The following is a 14875-nucleotide window of genomic DNA, read 5'->3' as shown; positions in this document are numbered from 1 at the left end:
GAGGGGATGAGTCAAGAGAAGATATAGGTAGAGAGAGAGAGAGAGAGAGAGAAAGGATGGCAATGCGCAGTATTGGGCTATACTTGACATTCAAGGGGTGACTCATGACCTCTTTGTGACCTTTGATTTATTTAAAGTTAAAGGGCAATCCAACCGTTGTAATAAGTTCATTTGTATGAAAGAAAAAAAAACAAGATAAACAGAACAGCAAAAGTTTGAATAAATTGCACCAATACCGGTAGTTAGAAAGTCATGAATGTTTGAAATATGAGATCACTAAGTCTATGCAAAATCTGGTATTGGCAGGTTTGTACCTGTAGTGCTAGTGCATACAACTTTAAAATATTCCTAACTTTAAAATATTCCGAACTTTCTTGTTTTTGTATGATTCCATTCAAACTTTCACAAGTCTACTTCTATGATATGTCTGCTTTCCTCTAGGGTAGTTTGCTGTCAAGGTTAGACTTCCCTTTAAAGCCCCACTGCACTACTTATAGCTACTTGTGCCCTCTATACAGCAAACAATGCCTAATCGGTACCTGTTGGTCCCCATGATCCTCTTTTTCTATGTTAATTGAGAGCTGCTTTGTTGAGATAACAACCAGTCAGTGACTTTGTAGGGAGGTCTAATTCCCCCTTGGCCAAACTAGTGCAGATGGGCTTTAAGAGTTCTTTCCCACTTTCTGGTTTGGGGGTGAGAGTGAGGCCAATGTGAGGCCACTGTGAGGGGTAGGAATGATTTGGAAAGCATCAATGAAATGCTGTATGCCTGAAAGAAAAGTAGTGGTTGTTGTTCAACAAATGTTTGGATTTAGAGGTGCACATGATTCCATTTTGTCCTTGACAAGGGCACACGTAGAAAGATGTTCGCTCATGACCATCTTTTCAGAAAATTTCGGCAAGTTTGGGCCAATCATAAGAATGCTCGCCCGAATGGTAAAAAATCCATTTTGTCCTTGACAAGGGCACACGTAGAAAGATGTTTGCTCATGACCATCTTTTCAGAAAATTTCGGCAAATTTGGGCCAATCATAAGAATGCTCGCCCGAATGGTAAAAAGCGAGTTAAAGCGAGTTAAAGCGAGTTAAAGCGGAGAGAAAAGTTGGTTTTTCCCTGTGTGCCCAAAAAGAGGTGCCAAAACGGAGCAAAATCGTTTTCCATAGACATTACACATGATACAGACTTTGTACTATTTCGGATGAAATAATTTTTCTTGTGACTGAAAGGCCGTATACAACATAAATAGATGCTTGTTCATTATAATGACAAGAATGTCTCGCAGATATTGTAATATAAATATAGCGTATTAATAATAAGAAGAAAAGGGAGCAGAAATGAAATAAAAGATGGCGAGACTCTTGCATGCTGCCGCCGCGCCACCGTGGGGAGATAAAATCCACTTAGCACCTGCATCCCAACTAAGGCATGTATCATTTATTCATGGGCATGGGCATGTATTATGTGCGGGGAAGAGGGAGGGAGAGAGAGAGAGAGAGAAAAGCCCAAGGGTTGGTGCAGGCAGCCTGGTTGCGTGTAGGCATTAGAGCCAGAGATATGATGAGCCAGGCCAGCTATCCTTTCCAAACATGACCCTGTGTGCTCCAAGTATGAATAAATTATTGGGGAGAGCAAAGCAGAGAAGGGAGGGAGGGGGATCGCTGGCTGATGAGGAAGAGCGAGATGGATGCAAAATAGCTAAACTCTGAGAGGAAAGGAAAGGGAAAATAGTAGAGAGACGGAAATGGGAATGGGGGATAGATAATGTAGCAGTAAGGAAGTTAAGAGCATATTGAATTAGGTAAGTAGCTGAAATATTCACTGTTCATATTATCACTCAAACAATCATTTTAGCTGATGTTTTTTAGTGGTACATGTACATGGGCAAATAGTTCAAGATTCCAAATCTATAGAGGAGTAATATACAGGGAGCAGACACAAAAAGCCCAAATTCCCAGCAGACTTGGCCCATATTGTCACTTGTATTTGCATGCATGCAGTCAACTCAAATCAACATCAAATCTGGCCTGACTGTACAAAGATTTGGCACATCTATTTTTGATTGATAAGGAACACAATACATATATTCAGCCAATTTTGTCTCAAAACACTTTCATTGCCAGGATTCGACTTCCTCTTTACAGGATGATATTGGGCAAGTCCAAGGTATACATGTATGATGACTTTAAAGCCTGTCTGCACTAGTTTGGCCAGGAGGGATTAGACCTCCCATCGTGGTCACTGACAGGTGGTTATCTCATCAAATCAGCTCTCACTTAACATAAGAAAAAGCCAGGGATCACGTGGGACCAACAGGTACCGCTTAGGCATTGGTTGCTAAAGTACATGTATATAGAGGGCGCAAGTAGGTCCCGCATTAACAATCAGTCAACAAAAATGAAATTGAAGGGCGTTATAAACTTACAAGTGTTTACCTAGATTTAACGCCCTTTTGCTCTCAATAGGCGCATAGCCTTGTAATTTGATTTGACTTACCGGTATATTCTAATTGGCAGAAATCATCAAAATAATATGATATGTAGATGATGTAGATCGAATGACATTATAGTTTATACATGGGACAAAAGACCTTGGACTTGCCCTGTTTGACTAGCAGGAGATCTGACAATGGCTGTGATGTCTGCTTAAGGACTTCAGGAAACCAGGTGTCATCCTGTTGCTAAAATTAAACTCTCAAGCTCAAACCCAGAATAATTCCTTCTTAATCCTCCCCTGACCCTAGTCTACCGGCACAGGCCCTGTATTTGACACTTTATCACTATACTTAATGTGTATGGAGTGAAGCCTAGCCTGATTCCTAATGCTTGCACCTGTATGCATACACAGTAGGCGCGTCCTCATCATCTCGAGATTGCCAAATATCTCGAGATTGCCAAATAGCCCGCTATTTGGGAAATAATCCCGAAGTAACAAATCCCGTCTTCACTATCTCGAGATTCGACCTTGAGACCTGAAACTCGACCTTGAGAAATTAGCTCGAGATATTTTGCTCAGCGTTAGCGTGTATTGCAAATCTTCGGTCTAGTGAAGACGCACGGGACAAATAGCTGGATATTTTGCCAAATAGTAGGATATTTTGCAAACTATCCCAAAATATCTTGGGATGACAATCCTGACCAAATATCCTTTTAATTGCTACTTCGGTCTGATGAAGACGCAAATTAGCTGGATAGTTTGCGATCGGGATAGTTCAAATAGCTGGATATTTGGCAATCTCGAGATAGTGAAGGAAGGCCTAGTGTAGGACCAATGGAGTACAGTCTCTGTATAGTCTCCTAGATCAGACCCTCTGCTATGCATTACGACTGACAAGGGTTTGTACATGCAAACTAGTCTGACCCAATTTAAAAGAGCACAAGGTCAAAACCAACTCATCCGTTAGAAATATTGGAAATTTGGTACAGCTAGAGCAAGGTTTTCCCAAAGGTCTGATTTGGATGGTGGATTAGAGAAGGAAGGTTATGGCTGCCATTGATTCATTTGGTGTCATACAGATCCACACATAAGCCAATCATACCCAGGTATCAAAAAGCATTTGAACACTTAAAGGTATTAATACAAAGTTTTGGGAAATTTTGAAAATTGGTTGGATATCGATTCTTTACCATTTTGATATATTTGGATGCCCCTGTGGATGTATTATACACACTAGAAAATTTAGCCCTAAAATACTTCTGCTTTCGAGAAAAATGGAATATCAAAATTTACCGGTGCTCCCGGTAAATTTTGATAAATTTCAAATAGCTGTGACCATGAAAATCTCAGAATATGTAGTTGTGATATATAATTACCAAACGGGAATAGCCAATCGGTCGATTTTAGTCAAGAAATATTGTTTAATAGCTAAGTTAAGATCTTGACCTTGAGAGGTAGCTATACAACAAAAATAGTTTATTATTTACAATGCAATCATTTTAGACTTGATTTCAACCGCGACAACGATCATTGAATATTTTAGGATCGCATATGCTTCCAATATATTCATTTGAACCAAATTCATGAGGTCACTGACAGGTGGCTATCTCATTAACTCAGCTCTCAACTAACGTAAGAAAAAGAGGATCATGGGGGACCAACAGGCACCGATTGGGGAAGTTTTCTATATAGAGGGAGCAAGTAGCTACAAGTAGGACAGTGGGACTTTAAACACTTTGAGTACATAATTTAAGTGCACTAGTGCAGACATGAATAACTACCATGTGTAATTAGAGGAAATATCAACCTCAAATATGTGCTGCGATTGTTTGAAAAGTTGTGGGTCAGTTGTCAGGGTAAACTTTATTAGTATTTGAAGCAAACATTTTCCCGTTAGTCTAGATTCTTTATTTTGTCGCCAGTGAACTGTGCTTCAGTACTAGGGACAATTTGGCCTTGATCGTGAAATCATGCTAATTCAACACTGTCTGGAGAATGCCTGAAAATGAGCGCAGGAAATGCTACTCTTGAATAAATAATTATTGAAGGGTAAGGTCATAGTTGCAATATGATACACGACTAAACGACCCGTACTCACCAAGTATATAATTAGAATTTTCATCCCTCTCAATGTCGTTTGGACATTTAATTGAGTGCATGAAGCGAGGAAAGGACAAGGCTCTAAATGACTGACTCATAATATGCGCATTCCTCTGTATCATGTAATTATTACCCCCAATGAGTAGTCCCAGCTTGCAAGCTGGATTTGAAATGCTGTAGGTTGTTCATGGTCAAATTTGTGCGCGTTTGTATGATTCACACACTTGTTGTACTTTATGAATAAATGGATCATTTGTTTCTGCTCTTATATTGGGGGTGTATGGGCATGGGTGGGGGCTATCCATTGGGTCCAGAAATGATAAATAATTTAACTTTTAATCGCATGTGTGTACAATATGGATAGGCCTACATGTGAGCAAATTTTGAAGATAAAAAGAACACTATCAGTCACTGATATTTTCACAGAAGACAAAGAAAGCCCAATGAAATCGCTTTGGAAAACTAACCATGCATATGTACCTACTTTAATACAGAGTATTCTGGTATGGCATTGCTGGAAAAAGAAATCAACTTCAAATAATAATATTTCTGATGCAGGAAGAAATGTTCAGACAAAATAAGAGCTCTATTAAAATAAGACAGCACTGAGCTGGCAATGTCTGCACAAATGTACATTGATCAGGCCCTTAACTAGGATTTTAGTGGGGGGGGGGTGCAGATATTATATGAGGTGGACCCTGTCAAGGGTGCGAAGTGCCTGAATGGGGGGGGGGGAGGGTCTGGGAAGGGGGGGGGTTCCCGGGCAGAGAAAATGTTGTCATTTTCCTGTCTGAAAATCATGTTTTAGGTACAATTTTGATCACCAATAAGGATTAAGAGCTTTCAGAAAATAAGACAGTGCTCATTGAGCTTGCAATGACTGCTATTGGATCCACAAAATTAGTGCTGATGGCTCATCAGAGAACACCACATATTTTTCACATATTTCACTAATTCTATCATTATGATCATGTTTGAAATGATATGATTGCAGGGACCTCTGGGAGAGCAGTACAAACTGGTGAAGCTACCCTGGGTAAACAAGACATATTATTATTATTATCAAATAATTATTATGACTAGCCAAAATACCATTTCATCTCTCTTTTCCCTTTAAATCCATCTCTACACTATCTGTCATTAACCACCACCCGCTCTTCTGGGTGCACCATTACTGTCAGTCCGTGACTACATATAGCAGCAACCAGAGATGTAAACGGAATCTCAGCCCAGATGTTAGTTTCACTTCAAGTCTATATATAGACCTATCCTCCCAGGGTATTATTAATTTGTTGGTCTAATGCCTAATGGCAGACTAGGCCTCACATACATACATGTACCTCAACTTTATAAATAGGAAAGTGCAAGCATTGGTTCATGAGGTGTCCTATGAGGGTCAAGCTTGCTATCCTTAAGGACCACTATTCATAAGGACCGCTATTCATAGGACCACTATTCATAAGGACCATTATTCATAAGGACCACTATTCAAAAGGACCATTATTCATAAGGACCATTATTCATAAGGACCACTATTCATAAGGACCACTATTCATAAGGACCGCTATTCATAAGGACCGCTATTCATAAGGACCATTATTCATAAGGACCACTATTCATAAGGACCACTATTCATAAGGACCATTATTCAATATATAAGGATCGCTATCCATATTGCATGACCAAATGAATAGCGATCCTTTATGAATACCTGCCCTTATGAATAGCGAGCAAACCACAGACAATTTACCTCGTTATACATAAGGACCACCATTCATAAGGACCACTATTCATAAGGACCGCTATTCATAAGGACCACTATTCATAAGGACCATTATTCAATATAAGGATCGCTATCCATATTGCATGACCAAATGAATAGCGATCCTTTATGAATACCTGCCCTTATGAATAGCGAGCAAACCACAGACAATTTAACTCGTTATACATAAGGACCGCCATTCATAAGGACCACTATTCATAAGGACCGCTATCTACATATCTACATATATAATGTGTGACTAAATGAATAGCGGTCCTTATTAATAGCGAGCAGACCCCCTCGTATACCTGCAATGTATGTGCAACAATGTGTAACATCAACATGTACCGAATGTACCGAGTTCTGCACATAAATGACATCAAGTATATCATTTCACTTTATATTTTCTTCTGATCTAAGCTCTAATACTGTTTTCACACTTGCAATATTTTGCTTAACCCCGTACTATAGGTGGGGTTAAGGGGGGGGTCTTAGCCCCACCTATAGTACGGGGTTAAGCCTATTCCACTTTCTGTTCAGACTGGTTTTTACCAAAGTGGGCTAAAGTTGGCTAACCCCACCTATAGTACGGGGTTAACTAACCCTGCAAAATAGCAGGGCTAACTCCGCAATTGTGGTGCTAACTCCTGCTAACCCCGCAATTGCGGTGCTAAGCAAATGAATGAGAACAGAAATGAAAAATAGTCCGGTACTACGCAATGGAGCGTATCGCAGCTGGCCAGATGCGAAGTATGTCCAATCATAACATACACGATATCCGGGGTTAACGAAATGCAGTGAGAACAGCGGGAATTTTCTTATTCCGGAATAGGCGCTAGTACGGGACTAAAAACAGCGAGTGTGAAAAGCCAAAAAAATAGTCCGGGGTTAAGGATAGTACGGGGCTAAGCAAAGTACGGGGTTAAGCAAAACCAGTGTGAAAAGAGTATAATAGGGCTACCGGTACTAACCTTGACAAAATAATCAGATCAAGGCAATGCTCTGATCAGGTAAGGGGAAGGCAAATGTACATTAAGTATGGGAGGAAATAGTTGAGACTTTCCAAAATGTCTACATGTACCCTCCTAAGACTTTAGGAAGTTAATTCAACTTTTGGCAGCACAGATGAGTTTCGTACAACCCTCAGTTTTCAGTATGACGCTGTCTGAAGCAACACAGAATGGTATCACTTTCATTTCTGTGCTAAGAATAAACTTCCTGTTTTGAATGCATGCAGCGGAACGATGCCTGGATTCCCAATCTTATTACATTATCTTTGAATGATATCCAGTAGAAACTCTTGTTACAGGTACATACAGGATACATGTATACAAATGTAGGGTGGTGAAGTTTTTTTTATGATACACAGAGGTAGCCAATTTGTATGCGAGAATTTTATTATATTTTACCGAAATTTGTCATAAATTACGGACATTAACTATGTGTACATTTAATTCTAAATTTTTCATCGACTCAAGTCTACTGCCCTCGATCATAAAAAACCCATGTTACTTACTGTACCACATAATTCTCATATGATAAAAACAACACTTATATTTCTCCTTCTAATTAAAAATTTCTGAAATGTTAATTACCTCATAAATATCATGTCATTAAACTAATTTGTATCATATCTGTACTGTAGGTTTTACATGTTAAATGCCCTGCTTCGGAAAATCCATTGTTCTGGCCCATACATCTCTGTATAACTACAATTTTTTTTGTACCACTGTCTATTTTGATGATGAAATAAATGCTGATTAATTACATGCATATAAGATCAATCCGCAAAAGGCCCATTACATACAACATACAAAGTCTAAGATTTTCATGAAGATGTGCATAAACAGTAGGCCTTCAGTGAACACCTACATGTACACATAAATGTAGGCTAGCTAGACTGTAATAGAGCATGTATTTAATACACTGATAGTAATCAATTCCATTTGTGATTGGGCAGACAGTTGATCAACTTATCTTTGCACATGTATCCACCCCTCAATCAGACTTCACTCAAATTCAATTAATAAAAGAAATGCAGCTGCTACACAAAGATGTTTCTATTGATAATGTCTTATCTTCTTGCTAGGGATACATGTACACTGTAGTCTGGACGTACATGTACAGACTGAAAGTGCATTTTCTTTCTCTGTTTGTTTGGGGTTCAATACTACAGTCAAACATGTCTAAAAAGACCACATTTTTTGTATCCCTTGAAAATGGTTTCTCATTGAAACATATACTAAAGAAACCTGTCTACAAAGACCACCAGTCTACAAAGACCACCCGTCTTCAAAGACCACTTTTTGTGTTTCCCCTGGGTGGTTGCTATAGACAGGTTTGACTGTAGTACCAAATATTCAAATAAGGTCAATGGTAATAGTGAGGAAGAGGAGGGAGATTAAGGGGTTGTAGCATATCTAATATGTCCCCTTTACCCAGAGCTTCTTTTTTTTCAAACTTTTATTTTCCTTTCTTCCTCACGATCAATTGGGCAAAAAGAATTTCCATTTTCAGTTTAATAAAATTTGGAGTGGACTTTAAAAGATTATTATTATTATTATTATTATACCCCCTCCCCCCCCCCCACACACACACAATGCTCCATCATGGCTTCACCACTGCCAATACTTTTAAACTAGATAATTGAGAGAGTATCTCTAACAGACAGGCCTCTGCCTGCATGCAATCAATTGCTAATTAACTTTTGTTGCATGCTGACCATGTTCACAGTTCATTAATCTATAGCAGAAAATGAGTAAATATGTTTTTTTAGCTAAGTGAACATGTTTTTTAAAATAATCTAATCCATTACCATTTTGTTTCCACTAGTTCATGTTTAATACAAAATTGTAGATCTCATTCATATTAGCTAGATAAACTTAGCTAGATAAACTTAGCTAGATAAACTTACCCCAAATGTAATCTTTTTCCCCACAAAAATTATGACCTACACTGTACATGCAAGGAATCGTCCAATTACCTCATAATTCTGCACATATGTAAATTTCCCATTTTCCAGGAGGATTAAATTGGTTTTTAATTGAACCCAAGCATAAGGCCAGCAAGGCGGCCTGGAAGTAGGCTAAGTGAATACCAGTATGTCTGATAGTATTATTAACATTTGTCCACCTCTCTCTGGGGTTGAACAGATGCTTAAAAGTGCAACACGTCTTCCCAAACTGCATTTCATAGGAATGGACTCTCCAATTGATTACCGGTATGATGTCTATTTCCATCCAGCCTTTGTGATTACAAGGAAGTTCTAACCCTGTAATCGAATCAGGGGCTGATTCCTTTCGATTTTTGAAGAAAAAAAATCGGAAGATGAATTTTAATCACCGATCACTAATAAATGATCAGAAGATATGGCAGTGGGAAGAAGAAAAAAAAAGCCTTTTCATTTGATAAAAGCTCCAGATATTAGAATTTTTGTTCCTTCTAATATCTTACAGTTTTAAAAGAAAAATATTAACTGAAAACTTTTGTTTGAATAGATCAACATGAACTCAAATACAAAAAGGACCCTTCACTTTCACAAGAAAAACTTTCCAAATGAACTGCCTACAGCCAAAAATACTTGACAAGTACGATTCCGGTTTGAATTCTCGGCTCTCGGAAAAGCATAAGTGTTCCCTTCCCGCTTTTCTGCATTCCTTGCCAAAAAGAGAGAGAAAAACAAAGAGGCAAAAAACCATGTGAAGAGCCACTTCGGCCTCGCATCTTGGTCGTGTTGGCGTGAATACCAATGATGCACAAAGAAGTATGTCTTCATCTCACGAGCTAGCCCAAATATCCTAAGAATGCAAAGCATGGAGGATGTCATGAGAAATAAAGTTCATTTCCCCTCATCCAATTGCATTACAGAGCACGTGAACCCTGTACGTTAAGCCTTGACATCATCATCATCATCTCAAGACTAATATACAATGTAATCCTAGGTTTATGTAGGCTCAGACATTCATGTTAAATGATATTTAATTTTAAACCAAACATAAGTAACAGAACACAAGAAACAGGTGAAAATAACGTCATACTGGTATTACACTTGTATTCACTCCAAAAATAGCCTTCTCGATATTCGCATGAAAAAGATTCAATTTTTCCAATTTAACATGTCCCTAGAGGAGTTATTTCATTCATCCAAGAACATATCTTCAAAGTCTTTCCATATGATGTGCATCTCTCCCACATTCTTGGCAGCTCAGCTCAATGATGACATGCATTTGCTTCCTCAAATCTACTTTTTAAACAAATTAATATCTGCTCTTCCTTTCAGAAGAATCTAAAAATGGCAACTCCTCACAAACAAGCCTTTCCTGTCAACTTAATTACATCTATTTTCTTGCCGCAAATTTTCTTCCATTTTCTCTGTTCCCCATTTAATACAACCTACATGTACATGTATGCTTTCATCTTGTTGCGTGCCAAGCATTTTCACCCATTAATAGCTTGGTAAATTTGCCCCCGTCTTAACGTGTACTCTGACTTTCAATATTCTAACGCCCACTCTGTTTGGCTACAAGTATCGCAATATCGTCAGGAAGCACGAAGCAGACAAACAACGTTCCTGATATATTGTTTGCTCTGCATTATTGAACAACATGGTCACAAGCATTTTGCAAATACAGTTTCAAAAATTAGAAAAGTTTCAAGATCAATGAATACTCTATGGACAAAAATAGAGCACAATACCTCCAAAGTAGAAATTAAACGGAAACCTTCTATTGATTCGCTTTTTTGTGGAGGACTAAGGGAAGGGAAAATGTGGGCCGAAAAATTGTTTCAGACATCCCTCTTCCCTACTGCTGCTCCTCACTGAATTGACCGTAGAAAATAAAAAATGAAGGTAAGGAGATGAAATAGAGCAGACAGATTTTATTCTGGAATGGATTGTAGCCAGACATTATGGCTCCCAAACCACTCACAGCTAGGCTGCATGCTACTGGCACTGCCAATTTGATGAATGAAAATGAGCAAGGATGAAATGATAGAACGTATGAGAAACTTAATATATCCTTGACATTCAATAAAAGAATATCCATCTCAAATCAAACTCAGTTGAAGAGTCTAAAGTGAAGGTTGCATCAATGTACGTTGTACATGTACGTCTTACCATTCCTACGACTCTTTGCTTTCAAAACAAATACACATGATATACATGTAGGCCTACACATGTACAGGTGTTTGTATTTCGTTCTAAGGGAAACTTCAAGGTTCTAGAATTCATTCATACATAATGAAATTTGTTGGGTTTTATATTACTAAAGTCATTAATTTGTTGAGGATACGCATGTATATTGTACATCAAACTGCCATTCAACAATTTTATTATGTATTTGCAGCATTTAAATATATTCACCAAAATGTTGATATTGCATATATATTCGAATGCAAAATCATTAAAACAAAATTAATTATTTAATAACATTGTAGGATTCATTTTTTTTCTCCACACAGATATAATGTAATTTATATTCAACAACACCATCAAAAATTGGAGCACAAAAACAGGGTATCAATAGTTTAAAGTTGGGGGAAACAGTACGTGAAACAGAAAGCAAAATAAGGTAGCCAGAAGAAAATATAAATGCAAGTTATTGAAAAAGATAAGAAAAAAAAGGACAGATATTAAATAAAGACAAATTTCCACTTACCAATGAGAAGGGCATGTTTGTCTGCATTGCCTTCATCCAGCACATATCGCTCTTTTAGGAACTTGATAGACTCTGCTGATACATGAACCTTCCCTGGCTGGCCAGATGCCTCCATCTTGTTAGCAATGGTCACATCATTGGACCACACGTCAAACTTGAAGCGGCGATTACCCACGATGCCACAGAGCACCGTGCCAGTATGAATCCCCACACGCATGTTGACCTTCTCTCCCGTCTCATGGCAGAAATCCTTGATGGCTTCGATCATGCTCAGGCCCATCTCCACGCAGCACTGGGCATGATCGTCCCGTTTCACCGGACACCCAGACACGCAGTAGTAGCAGTCACCCAAGGTGCAGATCTTCTCGCAGTTGTGCCGCCTGCAGAGGAGGTCGAAGCGGCCAAAGAGGTTGTTGAGGAGACCGACCAGGACCTCAGCACTCTTGTTTGCGCTCATCTTGGTAAATCCAGCAATGTCAGCATAAAGGATGCTGACATTCTCCATGCGATTCATGTAGAAGGGTCGAAAGATGGGTTCGGAAGACTGCCTGCGACCTATGTGGGGCCGGACTTCCGGGTTGGACTCCCGGCCCTTCAGGAGCTCTTTGGCAATGGTGTCAGGCATAAGAGATTGGATGGTAGCCTCCTTGATCTGCTTCTCCCGTTTGTGCAGGTTCTGGGCAACAACGGTCTCCACAACCTTCAAGAATGTGCTCCTATTACGCACTTGAGACATAAAGAAAATATGCATGCCCATCATGTGGATGCACAAGTGAAGGAACAGCTTGGTAAATACATGCGTTGCATTCACTTCATCCGGCTGTAACGCTGTGGTGAAGAATAAGACCTCATAAACAAACGAAAACAACATCATGGTTACCACAGAGTATAGAAAGGGTAAAGGTATCACAGTATATGTTATTAGGATCGTCTCAACGCATATCGCGAATGTCGCAACAGTACTTATCACTCTATTATCGCATTCACAATCATCGGTGAAAGACGCAAATGAAGCAAGAGTAAGTCCACATACAACTACTATAAAGACAAGTGAAGTGTGCATGACATAGTCCCTATAATACCTACATGTTGTGAAGGCTATAAGAGCTATACAAACCCCTACCATACACCCCAGTGCTATTTCAAAAATAATCCAGTCACACTTCTGCTCCATGCTGTTCATATTGATGGGTATATAAATCATCCATGTTATACATGCTAGAAGAGCGTACCCTAGCGCGTAGCGGAACCGCTTCTTGAGCTGAGGGAAGGAGTGCACTTGAAACTGCTCTTCTATGATGGGCAGGTTGAACTTGGGATCCCACCAGCTTCCAGAGGCACGCTCAAAGAGCTTTGGGCAGCAGCGTCCACTCAGGGATCTCCTGCTGCTCTCTGAGCTCTGTCTCCTGGTGCTAGGCATGTTGCTGGATCCCTTGACGGTCACCTCTACGGCGCCCTCTTCCGTACCTCGACTGCTCGGGGTGAAGCGGACCTCCGTCTCAGACACCGAGACCATGTCTGTCTGTTGCCTCTTATCGTCTCAGGGATGACCTCTTAGCTCACTGTTAAGTCAAAAACAATGCAAAGGGTCAGTTACAGTATTACATTTGGGTCAAATTCCAAGAATTACATGAAGGCCCGTTCAGATATGAACAACGGCAGGTTTTTGATGACCTAAGTGTAATAAGCTTCACATGTTTGTATCTGATAACACAGAGCTCAGTTCACACGTGTAGGACCTTTGTGTACGGTTGTCACTCATTTATCGTAGGTTCATTTGTTGGTTTAAAAAATGCTGCGGTTCTCCGATTTATATCTATATGAGCCTTTAGTGACATCACCAACCGAACTCCAAACTATTCAATAATCAAGAAAATATTTGCCATTTAGGGTAATGTAATCTTTTGTTGGTCTTGTGTACTCATGTTCATGTAGGTCTCCATAGTGTGACTGGAATATGCACCTGATTCCTTGAATATTCTGAGAAAGAAATCAAGTGCAAATAAAAAGACCTAGATAAATAATGGAATTGATCCGTACTGCAATCATGACATCTAATGATAATGGACTGGAAAGACAACTAATAAAGAGAGCATTCAGATTTGTATCAGTCTTAGAAAATCACAACAAGTACCCAGGTCTTAGGGCAACCCCACCCCCCCCCCCAACCCCCCTCACACTACTGAAGAGGTTCATGTAGCCCTCAAAGCAGCCTGTGTATGTTTTCTCTTTCAGTCAATTTATGTTCAAATTACTAGACGATTCAATGATACTTGGTAACATACGGGACATACATTGGACTTGCCTATCATATAATTTTGGAGGTTACCAAAGACAGATGTTGTAAAATTGAATTACCCTTTCGGCAATTCCTGCATAATTCAATTTTTCTGTGAGGGTTCAGTGGATGATGACGGAAGTTTACTCTGGTGATAAAGGGAGATTCCCTGAATCCCCCTTTATCACCAGCAACCGCAATGACAAAAATTCTTTCCAGTTGATTGAGTAGCACAGAGACATGTATATCGATTGTAATATAGATCAAATGCTATAAAAAGATCTTAAATCCAATTCCATTGATATCTTCCGGGTACATTTTGCCATATTTACAGCAGGTATATGGAACTTGCTCCAAAGTCCAAACAGGCAGAAAATATGACCCAAGTAGGTAAGCCTGTATTTGATATTTTCACTTATCTTCAATATAAAAATGTAGTAATCAAGACAATGAGAAGAAAATAGGTCTGTGTGATCTCTACAGATTAAATCTAGCAATGATTACAAGTTACACTACAAGTTCATGTTATCTACAACCATGTGTGAAACATACACTGTAATTACACATCATCCATGACAAAATGACCCCAAAAATATATCAGAATAAATTTTCTACTCCCTGAGTAACTAAAATTCATGCAGCTTC

General features: G+C 39.2%; 1 protein-coding gene across 5 annotated transcripts in view; it reads right to left on the bottom strand.

Annotated features, from left to right (window-relative positions):
- Positions 1 to 11733: 11733 nt before the first annotated feature.
- LOC593842 (adenylate cyclase type 9) overlaps positions 11734 to 14875 on the bottom strand; it is a 29789-nt gene continuing 26647 nt past the window's right edge. For all 5 annotated transcript variants that reach the window (XM_030980984.1, XM_030980985.1, XM_030980986.1 and 2 more), the window contains one exon: positions 11734 to 13514. In XM_030980984.1, the coding sequence (XP_030836844.1) occupies positions 11927 to 13468 (1542 nt within the window). In that variant the 5' untranslated portion in view covers positions 13469 to 13514 and the 3' untranslated portion in view covers positions 11734 to 11926. The remainder of the gene's footprint in view (positions 13515 to 14875) is intronic.

The sequence above is a fragment of the Strongylocentrotus purpuratus genome, unplaced genomic scaffold (genome assembly GCF_000002235.5).
Source record: "Strongylocentrotus purpuratus isolate Spur 01 unplaced genomic scaffold, Spur_5.0 spur5_scaffold_11, whole genome shotgun sequence".
In the NCBI taxonomy this organism is placed as follows: domain Eukaryota; kingdom Metazoa; phylum Echinodermata; class Echinoidea; order Camarodonta; family Strongylocentrotidae; genus Strongylocentrotus; species Strongylocentrotus purpuratus.
The sequence above is the reverse complement of the archived record's forward strand: the minus strand, read 5'-3'. Positions and strand labels throughout refer to the sequence as shown.